A 19,254-nucleotide genomic window follows, 5' to 3' on the forward strand; every position below is an offset into this window, starting at 1 on the left:
TTCTAGGGCAAGAACCTTTCAGGTATGATGATGAGAAACGAAGAAGGACAAGGAGAGGGAGGAGGAGAAATCGCTCACGTGGTTTTATTCTCAAGCCTCCTAGGCGGTGTGTGTGACCCGACCTGCTGTGGCCAGCGCTGGGCCAAGCTGTCCCTGGAAAGCCAGCTGCTCCAGGGCTAGCCAGGGAAGCCCTGCTTTTACTTCTGAGTTGGAGAAGGGTCCTAGGCTGAGACGTAAAAGGTCTAAAAGTAAAGCTGGGCCCAACCAGCTGTTGCTTTCTGATTCTGGCCGGAGAGCTCTAGGCCAGTCGCAATCTGAGAACCCCAGAGGAAAAGAGGGTGGTTGAAGGCAGGCCATTCCCTCTTTGTTGACATGCTGGAGGCGGGGAAAGCCAAGGACTTGCACCTTCTTCTGGCCTGTCCCTTTGCATCGCGCTCCTCTCTGAGGAAAGGTAAAACCTGGGATTTAAAGGTGAATCAAGTGGTGTCGGCCAGCCAGAGCTCCACGAGGTGCCCTCCAGGGGCAGGTGTTTCAACAGGTGCTGCATTCGGTCTGCTTCTCCCAACTATGAGAATCTGACATTTTCGTAGGGAGCCCACTGCATGATTCAAAAGTGTAATCACAAGCTACATCAAGTACGTGTCGTGTGTAATTTTGGTCTGATTTCTAAATCATCGCTAGGCAGTGCTGGACGAACAGGAATCTCCAGGAAGCACACTTTCCCTTTAGGACGCCTGCCCCCCCCTTCCGGCTGCCCACTTGTGTTCATGCTCACAGGACACACCTGCCTGTGTACCTGAACGTGAGCCGAGATCTAACTTGGGCGTGATCACACCTTCACCATAGACTGCGTTTTCTTCCCTATCAGCGATCATTATTTGTTTTGTCTTGGATCACAGCCTCCTTAACTCATTATATCACAGAGCAGTACAGTGAAGACACAGGGGCTCGCATCTCGGACGGCCCTTCTCACAGTTGTAAATGAAGCACGTGACCTTCTGGAGTTAATCACCTACGTGTGACCACGGTCAGATTTCCAACTATGTTGAAAATCATCCCAGGGCACTCCTGTATTTATTTGTTTTGCCTTTTGGAGAAGCTACCGAAATTTTACTAGGTTTTTTCAAGAGAGACCCGATGGACCCCAGGCCATTGTATTAGGACGATGAAGGCTGGATGCAACAGAGCGGCGAGCAGAGGCCCAAGGCGCATGCGCAGGACACAGACAACCCGCCCCGCCCCCACCTCCCCAGAATGCCTGCAGATTTGCACCGAGTCTGTGATACCGTGTTCCGTTCTTCATTTACATCTGATGCAAAACGAAGCAGGCCTTCGAGAGTACACAAGGCCAAGCGAGTTTCTGAGGAGACAACGTCCCAAATGCCTGTTTGCATGAGGAGAAGCGATGTAGGCATTTCGCATAAAAGAGCACTGCCATTTTCCTGGTGGCGCGGTGAGTCTGTTTACGGGCCAGCTGTCGCTCTGCAGAGCATATTTCTTTTCCATTGCCAAAAAAAGTAAATCTTCACTACCCTTTTTGCATGCATTGTCTAGGTCTTTGTTCCTAAACAATCTAGAGAGAATCTCTAGATTCTCTGCTAAAAAGCTGCTAACACTATGACCTGCCTCCTCTGTGTGCTTACAGGCTGCCTGGCTGTCACTGGTGTTCACTCCCCAGTGTCCCCAGCTGAGAGTGTGGGTTGCAAGGATGAGCTCTGTTGAAGAGAGGAATATTTCGGAAACGGTGTTGTCTCCACTCCGGCTGATTCACAGATATTTGTGTGAGAAGTAACTTTTTCCCAACCACAGCTGCCCAGTAGGAAAAAAAGTCACTTCCCAAGGGAGGCAACAGCAGGGGAGGAAGAGGGTCAGGCCGAGCCCATGTGAGATTTGAGGGTCCCGTCGCTGATGAAGACAGCCTCTGGCTGCAGTATTGTAGAATGACACGTATGAGGGTTTCCTGTTCTCCAGTGAGCTCTTTAGAGAAGCGAGGTTTTGGGTGTATCCCAAAGTCAGATGAAAGGAAGCATGTGTCTGTTGGTCTTGCAACAAGTATGGAACGTGTAGAATCACTGGAAGGCTCAGGCCACACGGTAGAGCTGCGGGACAGGGTGTGGCAAGAGCAAATCGAGTGCCACCTTGAGACTCTGGACACAAAGATGTCGCTCTTCCTGCACTGGCCGCCAGTGTTGAGTAACAGATTCCTGAGCCAGTCTTGGCGTAGGAGGTGTCTGCTCCCATCCACACTTGCCTGACCTGGAGGAAAGCCTTGTTCTTAAGCTCCACCTGCCATCTTCGCCCCCAGAGAAAGTCAGATTCCACGCTACGCTTGCCAGGAACCCCGGGTTCGTGGTGTAGATTTTAAGCATGCAGGTCTAGGCCTCTGCTTGGGAGATCAGAATGAAGGAAAGTGAACCCTTTTCTAAAAACGCTGCTTTTGCTTTCTTGGTGAGGGGCATTTCCTGGAGCCCAAAAGAGCGGGAGGGAGTGTTCTTCTCAAGCACAACATTTTGGTGAAGCCCATGTGTGATGATACCACTGTAACCACACAGGAATTTACCACAGGAAGTGTCCCAGCTGGTGCTTATTAGCATTAGAACAAATTACACAAAGCAAATTGTTAGCAGACATGTCTCCATAATCTTTAACTGGTGGCAATGAATAAGAGTGATCCTCCTTCAAGCAAATGCTAGATTTCCAAACATCCAGCCTCCAATTGTCCGTGAAGGGATCGCCTTGGACTAGGACAGCCTGGGAGGGAGGTGGCACCCCGGAAACCAAGGCCCCAGAGCCCTGTGCACCACAGCAAGCCCAGGATGGGCAGATACGGCTGCCCACTTAAATTTCACAAGATGGAACCAGGCACGTCTTTGACCATCTGCTGGGCTCCTCTTGGGGTACTCAGTGTGGTCCTCTCATGCCAGAAATGGGGTGAGGGTTTAAAGCACATGGCAAGACCACAGGAGAGGCAGGCGAGTGTTTGGTCTTTACAGTGTGTTTATAATTAAAAAAAAAAAAAAGCAAATTGGTCCCAGCACAGGTTTGCACCCACCTCAACACAGTATAGCAGCTTAAAAAACAATCAGCCTCTACCCAGTTCTGTGTCTTGTTACTGAGGTTTAGACAAAAGTGATGCACACCCCTTCCTCCTGTAGCCCCTGGAGGACAGTTGGAAAGGAGCCTCCATGCTGGGGAGTGGGCACGCCTGCCGCGTATGCTTGCGAAGATCTGGCCATAGCTTTAGAAAGAGAGCAGGATATTTCCATCCTTCAGGGCTTTCTGTCAATGACTAAATTCAAGTCCCCAGTCACTTCTGGCATTTCTAATTTTCCCCCAGGATTTGACAAAAATTCTTCTTAAAAAAAATCTCAAAGGCTAATTTAAAAAATAATTTTAATTAGAAAAATAAGATACTCCATACATAAACACAGACACAGGTCAATGCCACATCCTGGGTCAGGACTGTTAGAATAGTTGTTCTTTGATTTTTTTTTTCCCCCTTAAGAAATGTTAGATTTTGTTCTCCTTTTTCTCTCGAGGAAACCAAACCCAACCCAGTACTCCTTCCTAAGTTTAATCTTCACTCCTGCTTTCCTGCTGAGAAGAAAAACCTTGTAGCCCTGCTAAAGGGAGAGGGCGGGGCCTGGTATCCTCCCTGGGGTGCTCTGAACAAGCAAGGGCTTAGGAACTGCAGCCCGCCTGGAGCTCTACAGATGTCTTTTTTCTGTCCCGGGTGAACTGTCCAGTTTGAAATGTCCAGTTCCTGAGGGAACGGGCCCAGAACCCCAGAGCCCTTGTGGTAACCCAGCCGCCTGTAGGGCATACCTTGCTTGCCTAAAAGGGCACTGCTAGCAGTCACAGCCAGTGGGTGACAAGGGACTGGGACCTGGAGACAAAGGCCACTAGCATTTTAAACCAAACAAATGCCTCCCACCTTGCTGCCGAGACCTTTCCAAGGCCACATACACACACTCACACCCACCCCCCCTCTTTTACCTAAGGTCTTCACAAAGGAAATAATGTGCTTCATAAAATATTCAAAATGCCTTAGGCAATAGAATTGTCTCTTGATTTCTTTTCAAGTGTTTAACGTACAAATGTAATTGGAAATGTTTAGAACATGAACGCACACACTTTAATTTGAAATTATGCAAAACAGTATCATTATTCATTACAACCTGAAACCAAGCTACCACAATGGAATAACAAGCACCCTATCTGTCAAGTGTGAGGCCCTCAAGTAGCTCTCATCTGGGCCACCATGACCCCCTGGCCTGACCCTTTAAGGTCTGCTTCGGAGGCAATGGTTTGGCATGTTCTACATTTGAAAAGCTCTTTTAACTGCCTGGTTTGACAAGATTTTTGAGAGGGATGAAAATTAATTATAATTGCAGTATAGCTACAATCATTTGGTCAGCTAATTGCATTTCAATACAAAAACAAGCAAGAGGCATTTCCTCTCCAGGTTATTCTCCCTTATGGCAGCATTCAGTTTAAAAGCAGTGAGATTTTTTAAAAGTCAAACCTTAAATACCAAGGCTTCAGCAATCTGGCCTGCTTAAAGCTCCACTTGGATGGGACAGCACCTGGGTGGCAGCAACTGCACAGGGTGCCGTGCCAGTTTTCTCCTAGGCTTGACACAGGAACAGGACTCTCCCTGGAAAATCACCCCAGGCATGGCCTGGGGCTGATTTTATTTGGGGCACCATGGTTTATGTGTTTGTAGCCAGGGAGGCGCTGGTGAGGGTCACTGGACATTTTGAAAAGAAAAAGAAAGCTTAAGGCTGCAAGTCATTAAAGGTGGCACTTGCTGGTGGAGGAGGATGCACCGCAGCAAGGGACGAGCCAAAATCAAGGAGAGGAGCGCCTAGGCTGCCGAGGAATCTTTCTGGATCGCACTGTTTGCTTGCTTTCTTTCTTTCTAAAGAAAAAACAGAAAAACCAAGAAACAAACACACCAAAAAAAAAAAAAAAAAAAAACCCAACAAAAGCAAAATGACAATAATAAACCCAACAATAGCTATATAAGTTTTCAAAACAAGAAGGTAGGAATTTAGCAATGGTTGTTATACTGCATATAGCTTATCTTCATAACAACCATTCAGGTTACCAGATGATCACTCTGTTTTCAGGCAGGCAGTTCTGAATAGGTAAGCTGCCGGACCTTCTGGGGGGAATTATCCAAGTCTAGAGCATTAGGGAGCTCCCAGCAGTAACTAACCTTTGAGGGACAGAGTCTGTTCATCACTTTAACATTTGAAGATTCTGTCTGACTCAAGTTAGTTTTGCCTGTGCTGATTGAAGTCAACAGACTTTTTGCCCTATAGCACCCCACTCAAGCTCAGTTCAGTGACAAGTTTGGGACCTCTCTTCTTTCCCTTCTCTGTCACAGTCTAAATCAGCCACCATTTTTGGGTCCAAAACATTCTGTTATCAAGTGTTTTCTTCAGTGCTGCTCCTCAAAGTGGGCCCAGTAGCACAGTGTGGAATGTGTCTTATGGTCTTCATTTAAATTGATTTACAGAGGCTTGCTATGCAGACCCACCCAGGGCTGCCCTCAAGGCCATGCGGGTCATGCTCCACAAAGGGCAGCTGGCCAGCGGTCAGGGGAACGTGAGATCTCATCCAGTTCCGCTTGCCCGCTAAGACCCCCTTCAGGCTGCATCCTGGAGGAAGCTGAGCTTTTTCTGTCTTTTTTTGGTACCAGAATCAAACTCTCGAGCTTGTGCTTGCAGGCAGGCACTGTGCCGCTGAGATATAGCCCCTGCCCAGCGGGCCCTTTTCTAAGTCATGTTTGGGCCAGTGGAGATCCTGGGCTATCAGCGTCCCTCACCATCCCTTAGATGACAAGGTCTCCTCTCTGACTCTGCAGGTATTTTTTTAAGAAAAAGAACATCAAAGGCGTATTTATTGTGAAGCTATGTTTCCTTTCAGGGGGAATAAAGAAAGAATAAAGAGAGGAAAAGAAGAAAGAAAGAGAGAGAGAGAGACTAGCAGAGAAGAGGCTGTCTTCCTGCCTAGTAAATTGTGGGTTCATTATACTTCTCTGGACACAGCTGTGATGGAGTAGAAAATCAATTTTTTTCTATTACTCCATGGTGAGGAAGGAAACCTATTTGTAAATTGAATTAAACCCAATAATAGCATGTCTGTGTATTTGTGGAGAACTAGAAAAATTAGCCACAGATACAAATACAGAATCCAGCAATGTAATTAGAAATCAGAACTCTCCCATTTCGAAGCTTAGTCGAGACATTTTTCTTTTTACAAGAAACACCCACGGCGAAATGTCACTACGATCTTAAGTGTGCCAACGCCTGGATGCCACAGTGAGGGCTCTGACAAGGAAGGCATCCCAAGGCCCATCTGGGCTGTGCACGCCTCCCAGCTCATGCCTTTGCTGCCTGTCTGTCAGTAGCTAACGACTGGATAGGAGCGTGGACCCTCTAGGGGGTAGTTCCTCCCAGAGCTGCAGTGTGCATTGCTGACCTCGGAGTAAATTCCCTATTTTGGTGTAAACTGGACCGTGTTCCTGGAAACCCCAGCCCAGCCACCCAGTTCAGAAGAAGCAAGCAAGCGACTGCACTCAGTGGTAGTGAGATTTCATTAGCAATCTGCCCTCCAGTGGAGCAACGCAGTACTTCAGGTAACTAGGGATAGAAAGGATCTGCCTCCTCCCCTCCTTCCTTTTAGAGAAAAAAAAGAAAATCAAGTTTTCCGGATAGTGAAGGTGAGGGAGTCATCCTCAGAGGTCAGCTTCCAAGCTGAGTCCAGCAAGGCTCATACGGAAAGGTCCCCAGGTCAGAGGAGAGGCAGGGGTGCTGTGCTGTGCTGTCCCTGCACCATCCTCATGGACAAAGCTTTTCTTACAGCCTTTGGACCCTCCAGGGCTCACCTCGGGCAAAAGCATTCATACCCCTGTGCCTCCTTAGACAAAAGCACCCATCCCAGGAACACCCAACACACCAAGAGTGTCAACAATAACAGAGGTGGTTTTTTTTGTAATTTTTTTGGGCAGGTCAGTGACACATACAAGCCTTTCGAAAAAAGTATACTGAATGAAAAGGCAAAGGTACACATGTTTTATAAAAAGGCCAAGTCTCTGCGAGTGTGAGGGGCGAATCTGCTTGGTGATGTTAGCGGGATGCTGGTAAGGTAGAGGTTAATCTTGAGGTCTGTTCTCTTGGGTTTGGCGTCTGTCATTCAGATCATTTCAGAACTTGGCTTGCTTCAGCTTGTCAATGTGGTAACAGAGTTTCAGGGCAGGTCCCAGCTTCAGGCCCAGGTACTTCATGATCATGTCACTTTTCAGCAACAAAAGAGCATTGCCATCGATCTCCTGGTGGAACAGGATCAGAAAAGGCCCAGAAAATGATTAGAACAGTCAAAACGTGGCTAAGGTGCACAGTGCTCCCCACATATTCTCTGGGCCTGAGGGCAAGATCTCCTTTTGCAAAAAGTTAAAGTAAACTAGTACCCTGTGCTCCCCCCCAGCTCTGTTCCCAGTATCCCATCTATGATATTTGTTACCCACACAGGGGCTATAGGATTCATGAAGCTAGCCAGGCTGTCTTCTTCACTCAACAAACGTTATTTTTCAGGTTGGGAGAAGAGATACAGGGAACTCGCATCACTGAGCTCACCAGCCACTCCCGCCATCCATTCATTCATCCATCCATCCATCCATCCCTCCATCCCTCCATCCAATACTGATGGAGTGCCTGCTCAGCATGGCTGACTTTCTACACCCTTGGTAAAGTGACAGGGGTCGGGGGAGCCCATCTGTGGGTCCCCCTCAGGAGCCTCATTTCCTGATGACCCTTCTTTACCCTACCTTGTGGACCCCCACCATCTCCTATCACCCTGGGAAGAAAGCCAGACTGCCCCTGGCCAATCTGCCTACACACAGCCCCCACTGTCAGGCAGTGTTTAAAGTGTGCCTAACAAAATGTGAGTGTTGAATTAGAAGGTCCGCCCTGGATCTGAATTACCAAGTAAAATGAGGAACAGAGAGGTGGGGAAATTGGTCTGGTGACAGGCAGAATAATTAATGTCCCTTCCCCTTCCTCCGAGATGACTACATCTTAATCCCTGAACTTTGTGTGACTTGGTTAGGGGACTTGGTAAAGCGGAAGTCAGGCTAGGATTCAGGGTGCTGGTCAGCTGACTTCGAAGTAGGGAGATTAAACAAGGATTATGGGGAGAGCTGAAGGGTCCTTAAAAGTAGAGGAAAGTCAGAAGACAGGATCCCCAGAGAGGCAGCCTCCAGGGGGTTTTACTAGATGTCCCTGGCTTGAAAACTGAGCTCAGGGGGAACACAAGGAATGTGTTGTGTTGGAGCTGGCCAAGGACGGGAAACAGATCCTTCCCAGAACATCCAAGAAGGAACACAGTCCTGCTGACCGACACCTGGTCGCAGTCCAGGGAGACCCCGGTCAGGCCCTGACCTACAAACTGTAAGGTGAGAAATTTGTGTTTTTAAAGCCATTATGTTTGTGGTAATTTACAGTAGCAACGTGGAACTAATAGAGTAAGCTTGGAGATAAAATATTAATTCTTACCTTCATTTTTGTTCCCTTACCATCTTTAATATATTTCAGAATTGCCCGAGTAATTGTAACAATACCCGCTAACAGAAGGCTATCTACAAGCCAGCGCCACGCCGAGTGCTTTATGTGCATTTTCTCATTCAGTCCTCAAAGCAGCCGAGCATAGGCAGTCTCCCAGCCCTCCTGGCACACATAGGTGTGCGATAAATGACTGTTGGAGGCACAGACAGACGGATGGATGTGCAGGAGAGCAGGCGCGCCTGATGAAGGCCAAAATGAGAACAGATGGGACCAATAGCCCTTATAAACAGAATCAAGTGGGTGTTCCGTTCTGAGACGCCTGTGGCTGCATCTGTCTCTTTCTCATCTCTGTCTCCCTCGAGGGTGCCCCAGGGATCCATCCAGACCCCCACACCTGGGGATCCTGAAACACCCCCAACCCGCTCCCCAGCCAGCCCCTGCGCGAGCTCACGTGCTTTCTGAAGAGCTCCACGTGCGGCCCCAGGGCCTGCGGGTCAGCATCCTTCACAAACCGGACCACGTCCTCCACGGTCCAGGTGGCAGGGTTTCTGGTCCTCGGTGGCCTGGCGTCCTGGCCATCTGCAGGGAGGCTGGAGGCTGAACGGAGCAAGCAGAGGGGCCGGTGAGTTTCTGGGCTTCGGTGCCTACCTGGTGCTGCCTGCCACTTCTGACTGGGGAGGACTGGGTGAGGGGACACTTGGTGCCTTGGAGTCCAACGTGGGCCCTGTCTGCCCCATGGGCTTCACTCTGAGACACTGAAGACGCAGTGTGCCTATTGGTCTCAGGCTGGGCCTCTGCAGAATGGCTAATCCCCACCTCGACCACACCAGCCCTGATTCTGAGTTCTCCACCTCTGTCTGAACCCACGGCAGGACAGTGTGTCACTGTACTCACTGCCCAGGCGCCCGCGGAGGCCATCAGAGCACTGGTTCTGCTCTTCGCATGGCCCTGAGATGCCCAGGGCCACCCCTGCGCCTGGCCAAGCCGCTCCGTGGGCACCGTCTGTGAGCATCACTTCCCTTGCAGCGGATGGACGTGCTTAGGACGGCAGAGTGGGAGGGATCAGGAAGCAGCTGGCTGGGGGTGGCCAGGGCTCACCTGTTCTCGTGTGCACCCTAACCTAACTCATCCTCTGCCCCCAGGGCCAGTGCCCCCCTCCACTGTCCACCTCCTCCCTCTTCTTTGCTCCCCACATTTAATTCTTCTGCAGCACTGGGGAGGACACCTCTGGGTGCCTATCCCCCCTTTCTATCCCCGCTGAAGCTTGGCTCAGAACCTCTCGCCAACCCCTGTGACAGTTTCCTACAGGTCTCTTTGCCCCAGCGCAGAACTGCCACCAGCTGCTGCCATTCTTGAGACCCAGCTGTGTCTGGGCACATCTCTCAGACTCTCCGAGGGTCCCCCTAGCCAGACATTGTACCCCAAGATCAAGGGCTGCTTTTGGTCTCCGTGGTACCTTTCCTTCCTAGAAGGAGGGGGAGAAGTGTTTTGGTGGCAGAGACCGCCAGAGCTGCTGGCTGCTAACAATGTGAGCCGGCCACACCGGGAGTAACGTGGCCACACTCTCCAGCCGGAGGGCAGCTGTGAAGACCGGAACCCAGGAGTGCCAGCCCTCCGGCTGAGCTGGGTCAGGCGGGCCACAGAGTCTCCCCAAGGCCAGTGTCTCCCACCGTCTTCATCCTTAGCTGGCACCCTGGCTTCTGTCAGGAGACCTGCACCTCCTGCCTCCCACCGATGCCCACTGGCTGTCCCAGCCGGGGAACCCCAGCTGCCCGTGTGAGCAATGTTGCCCTCTCTCGCTGTCCGCACATCACCTGCCTCTCCCCTTTTACCCTGACCCAAGCTGCTGTCTACACTGTGCTTTGTAGACCAACTGTTTACGGGCTTTTCTCTGACTCGCAACCAGATTTTAATTTCCCGAGGATTCTCCCTGTGCCTTCCTAACTACTGACACCTTTTCTGTAAAGGGCTTGGGTGAAGTGTTTGGTGAAAAATAAAGCATGGTCTTCTGGTTAGAGGTCGTACATTACAATGCTCCATGGCTCCGCGTAGGGTAAATATAAGGTGAATCAATAGATTTGCTGAAACAGTCTAGGTCATTTACTCAGAAGCCTTGTATGGGAAATCTTTAATTCTATTTTTTATTTTTATTTTTTGAATTTATTATTATTATTATTGGGGGGTTCTAGGGAGTTCTGCAATATATTAACCATTGTTAATCTCCTATTATTTTGTTTTAAAATTCTGTGTTATCATTTTTATTCTTTTTTTCCTTTTAAAATTAGAAAAAAGAAAAAAAGATTTCCATCGGTCTTGGGAAAGTGGTGTACGGACACAGCACAATCATCTCCCGCTCTATCTTCCCGCGTCCTTCTTCCCCAGAGCCCTTCCTGTCTCCGCAAAGCCTGTCTTCCTCTTCCCTATCATGTCCCTTCATTTTGCTTCTGAAATTACTTATATTTTGGGTTTTTCATGTGACAAACTATGCAATATTTAACTTTTTGTGCCTGGTTTATTTTACTTAGACTTGTGGTCTCAAGAGCCAATCATTTTCCTGCAAATGACTCAAATCTACCCTTCTTTATGGCTGAGTAGTATTCCAGTATGTGAGGACACCATGTTTTTTTTATCCTCTGCCCTGTTGACAGGCATATAGGTTTCTTGCATAATCACTGCTCTTTTGTGCTTGAGAAGTACCAGGGCTTCATTAGTGCTGAGAAATACCTTAAGTAAATAATTTCCCAGTCTGTCCTAAGTAAATAATGGTTTGGTTGGGAATTGGATTTCCTCTGTGATTTTCGTTGTTTTTTTTCCTTGGACCTTGAAGGGCCCCAGAAGGTGGTTTGGCATAGGACATTTTGCTGAGAAACTGTTAATGCCACTCAGAGCCACCTGAATCCTGACCAATGCTTACTAGAGATGATTTTACTCCATTTGAAGACATCTGCCCTCCAAATGAGGATGAAGAATCATGGAAATCACATTTGTCTTTAGGGTCCACCCACCAGAGCTCGGGCTTTAAGCAGAGTGGTGATTGATGCTCTCACTACAAAGGCGGGAAGTCTGTGGACCAAGAATGATTTTAGAGTGATTACAGCAGAGGTCAAATCTAATTCCCTATTTTCCAGGAAGGGAAAAAACCAGAATATTAACAGGATCATTTGCAGGATCCTACAGTCCTTTGAGAGAGATCAGGAAAATGCTTTCTCATCAGCCAGAGCCACCAGGGCAGGCTGTCTAAGGTGGAGGCCTCTGGGTGATGGCTGTGGAGACCAGCGAACACAGTCAGGAGGTGTGCTCCGGGCTGCCAGCTGGAGCTGTGGCATCGCTCTGCTTTCCGGGACAAGCAGCAGCCGCTGCGGTGGGCTCAGGAGTGCTTCTGAGTGGGCCTGTTCGGCAAACAAGACAGAGCGGCAGGAGGCCCAATCACGCCTTGGGACTTGCTCCTGGCCCAAAGCACATAAACTCACAGCAGAAGGAAAGAAATGGAACTTTCCACGGCAGGCTGGCCAAGCTTGCACAGTGGTCTGTGCTCACAAAGAAAGAAACACCCTCCCCCAGCTGCTGCAGAAGTGTCAGGAAGGCGCACGGGGCCAGGCTGACACAGTCAGCGCGGCCAGATGTGAAGGGTCGATGGTGAGCTGCGACAGAGTGAACACCTCTGCTCCTGCGGGGACACCGCGTGCAAGTGCTGGCCACCCACCCTGAGAGACGGCAGCGTCCTCCAGTGGAGAACCTCGTACTTGGTCGTGCTGCTCCGAGGGCCGTGGAGACGCTCAAAACAAAGCTCGGTGGTGAATGGATGTATAATTACATCTTATTTCTAAAGCTGAACTTGTCATTAGCAGAAACAGAGAAAGTGAGTCATGTTCAAAAGCAATCCCAGTCGCTGCCAAAGCACAAGTGCTCATACCATGTGTGCAAATCTCTCTCTCTGTCCTACGCATACCCACAAGTATATACATAATTGCCTTTGCTCATTCATAATTCAGAGGAGACTTTAGTTAACAATGGAGTGTTGGGGGAGACTCGAATAAGCCATGAGCCGCGTGGCTATGGGGTCATCCCCGGGCTTCTCTGTGGTGCAGGAGAGGCACTGGGCAGGATCCCTGGGGTCCCACCCACCAAGGGCATTCTCACCACAGGCTGCTGGTGCAGAAGAAGTTACTTTTTCACAGTGCATCCACAGGTAAAACACACCACTGGCTGCTGGTCGCTTCCTGGCCCAGATATTCTCAGTGGGCCTCAGTTTCTTTCTGTGCCCATTGGGCCGATCATTTGTCGATTCTTCAGAGTATTTTATGAGTCACGTGAGTATGTGGCTCAGAGTTGGAGCCTGACAACACCTTCAAAGGGAGCCCACCATCCCTTGCAGGCTCCCCTTGGGCTGCTGTCATCCCCCAGCCTCTCTCTGGCAGCTAGAGCTGGCTGGAAGGGGATGTGGAGCTGAAGGGGAGGGACGGAGGGCAGATCCACGGCCGGCATCTCTAAGTGACCTGGTCCTGTAGAAACAAGGCCACCTCCTATGAGCTGCACACTCTGCCAGCTTGGTTCCCCTTCCTTCTCCCCAGCCTGCTCCAGCCAGTGCTACTGTCCCTGGCACGACCTCCCCCTCAGCTACGCACGGCTGCCACACTTCTGCTTTCCAGCTAGAATTCCAGTTTTCATGAAGTGTGTGTAATAAGCTGTCATTGTCTGTCTGACTGACTGTTGGGATTTGCACACACTCTGAGCACAGTGTCCATGTGTGTGTGGTTCGCAGCTCTATCGTGAGACCTTGGAAGAGGAGCCTCTGGCCTTTTCTGCCCAGGAAGCCATTTGTGGACTTTTGATCACAGCTTCTCTGAGTCAGGTACCTCGCCTGTACCACCTACACGCTGGGCTGCTGGGAGGTTTCAGTGGGATAGGACAGTGAATGTTGAACAGCCAGAAGAAACCATGCGTTAACTGCTTTCTTTTTCATATACATTATTTCCCAAATGGCCAGTAGGTCCATCTTCCTAAATCCCACAGCCATCAGCTCCTCCCTGCTCAGAATAATCCGGTTTATGGTTACTAGAGGCTTGGTGTGATCTGCTGGACATGGGTCCCAAATCGTCCAGCTGAGCTTCCCTCACTGTCCCCACTCAAACTCTCCCGTCCCTAGCATGAGTGAGTCTCATGCCTCTCTGCACCCCAAGAGCACTGTCCCCATTCTTTTTCTAGCTGTCACTCAGTGCCATACCCCACCAAGGCAAAAGCCAAGCCACAGGAAGCATTTGGGTTATGATAACAATGTCAGATTTATTTTGTTCCTGGATTCTGAGTCCTGAGCCAAGAGTTGTGGTTGGGAATTCTATAGCTTGTTGGGCTCAGTGCAGAAGGCAGGAAGCCCTTGCTATCTGAAGCCTCGTTATAGCTCCTGCTGATTGTATCTTCCTTCAGTGAGAGCCAGGGAAGAGCTCCTGAGCATGCACTACAGCCTCGGCAAACCCCAGGGACAGGCGCCTCATGAGCACAATCCTTCAGAGCCACTGGCAGGGAGACAGGGAGATCGATCAAGACAGCAGGAGGCCAGGGTGAGCATCCCGCAGGAGACAGGAGGTGGCTGAGAAATCTGTCATCTCACTGATACCTCCCCTCCTGCCTGCAGCCTCGTGCCATTTTCTGGCTTCTGTGGTTTTAGACCATTCTGATTAGCACTCTAGGGAAAAATCCGTTTCTAGGCTTCTTCTAGTGTGTGCGACTTGGGTCATAGCCTCTGAAAGAGGATTGGCTTCTTGTTGCCAACTGATCTGACTCGGGATGTAATTTCAGTGCCTTGAACAGGCCTCTGGAGGGTGACTTGAATGGCCTTCAGGATGCACAGTAGGGCTGCAAGCGGGCAGGTGGCTAAGAAGCCACTGAGCTCTCTCAGGGTCCTAGCTGAGATCAGAGTAACAGCCACTGAGTATATCACCACCCAATTGCACATAGTAGATCCTCTGGTTTCCCAATTAATTTTTCCCTGTGCGAATTTTGGCCAAGCAAGGCACACACAGAACTGCATTCTGCAAATGTGAACAGGCCCTGTTTAAGAGAGGTGCAGGGAGCCTGGAATCCTGTCTGTGCTCACCCACTTTTCTCCATACACTAGACCCTCAGGGGGACCTCTGGAAACCCTTTACATACAGCTGGAAGATCCCCGGGGGGAGTTTTGAAAGATCCAGACTTTAGAGGAGGCTGAAATCAAATCTTGGCTCAATCCCAGTCTGACCTCTGGATCCTGCTTTATAAATTGGATGTAATGCAATCAATTTCTTATTGTAAATTATAAACACGTTAACTTAAAACAAATAATAAATAATGTATGGAGAGCAGTCTGCAGTAGGTGCTCAATGAAAGCAACTTAATGTAGGCCTCCAACAAGACCCTGTGCTGAGGCTGCGGGGCAGGGATTCAAATCCTGAAATTGAAACCAAATTTCCCAGCTTCCCTTGCTGCTAGCGGCCATGTGACTAAACTCTGGCCATTGAAATACAAATGGAAGTGGAAAGCTCTTCCAGAGATGCTTGGCCTGACCTCGGTCCGCCTTTCTTCCCACTTATTCCCCATCTTGCTTCTGAGACCGTGCAAGGCTGAGGGGCTCGTCCCGGTAACCCCGGTTTCATTCAGAACTCTGTAGAAGGCGCCTGTTAAATGGACACTTTGGCACATGGAATAGTTTAGGTCCTCGCAAAGGCCAAATAATTTCATTTGCTTCCAATGTATCACAAAGACTCCCTTCAACCCTTACATCCTACAGCAGCTTTATGCCAAGGCTGGCCCTGTGATTTCCAACATTTTACAGGCCCAGCTTCAATGTTCAGCTTTTCAGTAAGGCTCTTTTTAATTTTTCTAAGTTGCAAAAAAGACAACCAGCTTCAGGACACAGTTATTGGTTTGCTTGTAGCAGAAAGAGGTGGGTGCCAGTGGGCTGTTACTCTGATCTCACCCCAAGAGAGCGAAGTCCTGAGCTCAGGGGCTCCCCTGGGTGTGACTGGGGTCCCACGGACAGGGCTTTGTAAAGCTGAGTCCTGAGCCAGCGGTCAGGCTCTCCTCCAGCAGCTGTCTGACCAGATTGCTCAGGGAGGTTATGTTTCAGGAGAACAAAGAGCTGCCATGGGTAAAAGGGAGGTGCAAGAGGCCCTGCTAGAGGAGATACTGAGGCACTGGGGGCGGGCACTACCTTGAGGCCCTGTGAAGGACGCCCAGTGTCATAGGCAGGTGGGGTGGGGCAGATGACGCCTGTTTCTCCAGCCAGGTCGTGCCCCTCTCCTGCTTAGACTCCTGCACATAAAGAAGCAGGGCCTGAGATGTCACCCACATGAATGGGACAGCGAATAAATATCCCCTTTGTAAGAAGGGGCAATACCTTCAGGATTAGGACTTCTTTCAAGCACTGCAGTGTCCTGTGACTGTCACCCTGAGAAAAATTGGAATTGAGTTGAGGAGAAGAGGGAGAGAGACAGGGACATTTAAAAGGCAGCAGGACACCAGGATGAAGGTTTTGACAGCCAGGGACACTGTGAGGCCACAGAGACAGTGCCTTCTTAGTGACCACTCCACTGTGCCAATTTTATGCTCCCTCTGGGGACACACCTATGAAGTAAATGCTGCCCCTCTTGAAGATATTGGTGCCTGCCAGATCTGACCCCTTCTTTCTTGGAACCAAATGAAATGATGTTTCTCTTCTTTGGAAAATGGGGCTCGGCCTACTTAAATCCTCTGCTCAGTCAGTGGCCCTGGGTGACAGTGCTGGGGAGTGATCTGCGTGACACCTCTGTGCTTGACGAGAGCCCCCACTGCTCTGTCCCTCAGAGCCACCTGTGCCTCACGGCCCGCTCCCCTCTCCATTCTGGCCAGCTGGGCCCGCCGGGGCTGTGCTCATCTGGGGTGGATGAGTTCTCTGACAGGACCGTGTGGAGCACCTTGCATCACACAAAGAACTCTTCAGTGTGGCTCATGGCAGGAGATCCATGGCCAGAAGATACAGCCACCCCAGGGGCTGCTACAGAGAGGCTGGATGCCTGACTCCTTGATCTGGGGACTCCTTTTGTAAGTAGCTATGGGCTGCAGAGTCGATGGGGCTGTGATTCACTGAAAGATGCGTGTATGGGATCGGTGACTATGAACATGCATTGAGCTCTTAACTATACGTAGGCCTTGTACTAAATATATGTACGAACGTCTTTAATCCTCCCCATAATCCTATGCAGTAGGGTGGTATTATCATCATTGCAACTTCACAGATGACAAACTGAGGCACAGAGAAGTTGGACTTGCGAGGGGCCACCCTGTTAGGAAGAGCAGATCCAGGATTCCTGCCCAGGATAACAGCCGTGAGATGATCCAATCTGCCATCAGCTCTGTTCATGAATGAAATACTGAAGCTTAAAGATGGTTTTGGAAATCACCCATCAGAAAGGCCCCCCGAGTTATCCCTATGTTGGTCCAAGTACTTCCCTATGTTGCATTCTGCAGTAGGTGACACAGAAGTACCTTGAGAAATATCATTTTAGGGTTTATACTTTTGTTTGTGTCTTCACAGGGTTCTTTACCAAAGTCTGGTTCCTCTTTTTCCTCAGCACAGAGCTACAGCTCCCAGACTTCCTCACAGTTAGGAGTGACAAATGACCAGCTCTTGCCAATGGAATGCAAGTGAATGCATGAGTGTCCCTGCCTGGCTCCAGGGAAGCGTGTGTACCTTCTCTATGTGGGCTTCTCCACTTCTTCTGTCCCCTTTTATCCACTAGATGCATGAGGCATGATGTGACAGAGGATGGTACTGCCTCAAGATGGGTGAGGCCTGGGTCCTTGCATTGGGACACACCTAGCAACTAGGAACACCTACGATGGACTCTTAAACAAAAACTTCTATGACATCTGAGCCAGTGCCCATTCTGGAGTCTACTGATGCTACCTACAGCTCAGACTACCCTAGTTTCCTGTTTGCTTTGTCCATGGTCAAAATTGAGATTAATTGGCTCCAAAAACAGCACAAATTCATAACAGAGTCTGTGGAAACCTCTGGCCCCTTGGTGGTCCATGTTCAGGCAGCCATGCCCTCCTCCCCTTGCTGTGTTCCCAGGGTGAGTGCAGGAGAGAAGTCACAGGGGGCCAAGGCATGTGTTACATTTCCACATCTGTTTCCTTCCAGAGAATTCCATTTCCCTTGGGGCTGGAGGCTGGGGGCCTCAGTCCAGGTGCTGAGGAGCCTCCAGAGCACATGGGGGCACCTGTGGAACACTGGTGGTGGCAGCAGAGCCTCCCCCGAGACGGAAGTCTCCAGAGCTCAGCTTCTTGCAGTACAGTGAGGAAGGAGGCCAAGAACCCTCGTGCTGACAGGTGGTGGAACGGGGGTCCATGCTGTAGCAGTTCATGCTGTGGGGCTCCCCAGGCACACTTCTATAGTGACTGTCTTGGCTAAGGAAGAAGGCCGTGCACGAGCAGAGGTCAGGCTGCAGTTCGGGGAATCAGCAGACTGAAGCATCTGCCTCCCCAGTTAAAGCACCTTTAATAGGAACTGGGAGACAAGTACCTCCGTGGTTAAAAGAAAAAGTCACTATCTTGGCTACTGATGACTTAGACCTGAAACCCAAACATTTCCCCCTCAGTGGCCCTGCTGCGGTCTCTGCTGGTGTGTCACAATCTCCTGGCACTCTTCTATCTTGTCCAACACCAGTACTTCCCTCCTCTGGCCCAGGAATGCAAAATTAGCTTAATATCCAAAAATAAATTAATGTAATACACTATATTGACAGGATAAAAAGACTACATGAGATGCAGAAAAACTTTCAACAAAATCCTGTGTCTTCTCATGATAAAATCCCTCAATGTATCAGGACTAGAAGGCACTTTCTTTTTTTTTTTTTTTTTTTTTTTTTGTCTTTTTTCCTTTTTATCGGTACCGGGTATCAAACTCACGACTGCCTGCTTGCAAGGCAGGCGCTTATGCCGCTGAGCTAAATCCCCAGCCCCCAGAAGGCACTTTCTTAACTGTACAACTGCAACAGCTAACATCACAGTTAATGATGAAAGATTGGATGCTGTTCTCTAATATCAGAAACAAGAGAAAACAATTAGATAAGAGGAAAAAAAAACCCAGGATCTCTTATACATCCCAAATCCTAAGAAATCATGGGTACTAATGAATTAGTTCAGAAAGTTGCTAGATAATAATCAATAAGCAAAACAATCAGTTGTATTTCTATACACTTGCATTGAGTAATTTGAAAAAGAAATTAAAAACAATTCTACTTACAATAGCAGTAAAAAAGATTAAGTAGTTAACAAATTAAACAAAAGAAATTCAAACTTATACTCTGAAAAGCTTTAAACACTATTGAAAGAAGTTTTAAGAAGTATAGTGTTATGGTTTGGATCTGGATGTCCCCCCAGAGCCTCACGCAGTTTTAGATGGGCCGTGTTCAGAGGTGCCTGACTCTAGAGTGTGTGACTGACTTGTAATGCAATGCTGGGATTCGGGGCGCTGTGACTAGGGGTGGGTGACGGCTGGATCAGGCCACAGTGAAAAAGGTACCGCCCTAATCCCAGCTGCCTGAATAGGATATGAAAGGGGCTGAAAGATGATGTTAAGGTTCTGTTGTTGCTTTTGCTGTGTTCCACCACCATGAACTGTTGCCCGTCTGCCATGTACTACCCTGCCGTGGAGCCAGCTGATTGT

The 19,254-nt window shown here is 49.3% G+C and overlaps 1 protein-coding gene and 1 long non-coding RNA gene across 2 annotated transcripts; one reads left to right on the top strand and one right to left on the bottom strand.

The window, feature by feature from the left end:
• Positions 1 to 1,224: 1,224 nt before the first annotated feature.
• LOC134477066 (uncharacterized) lies at positions 1,225 to 10,585 on the top strand. The gene is made up of 3 exons (XR_010048984.1): positions 1,225 to 1,453; positions 1,646 to 8,461; positions 8,601 to 10,585. It is a non-coding gene; the product is annotated as an uncharacterized LOC134477066 (long non-coding RNA).
• Positions 6,973 to 17,966, bottom strand: Scml4 (Scm polycomb group protein like 4). The gene is given in 6 exon segments (XM_003466011.3): positions 6,973 to 7,339; positions 9,022 to 9,149; positions 14,381 to 14,393; positions 17,704 to 17,735; positions 17,738 to 17,806; positions 17,809 to 17,966. Coding segments are annotated over 6 exon segments (510 nt in total). The 5' UTR covers positions 17,951 to 17,966; the 3' UTR covers positions 6,973 to 7,213.
• Between the last annotated feature and the right edge of the window lie 1,288 nt (positions 17,967 to 19,254).

Source organism: Cavia porcellus, unplaced genomic scaffold (assembly GCF_034190915.1).
Source record: "Cavia porcellus strain 051 isolate PalLab524CR breed Dunkin Hartley unplaced genomic scaffold, mCavPor4.1 scaffold_7, whole genome shotgun sequence".
NCBI lineage: Eukaryota > Metazoa > Chordata > Mammalia > Rodentia > Caviidae > Cavia > Cavia porcellus.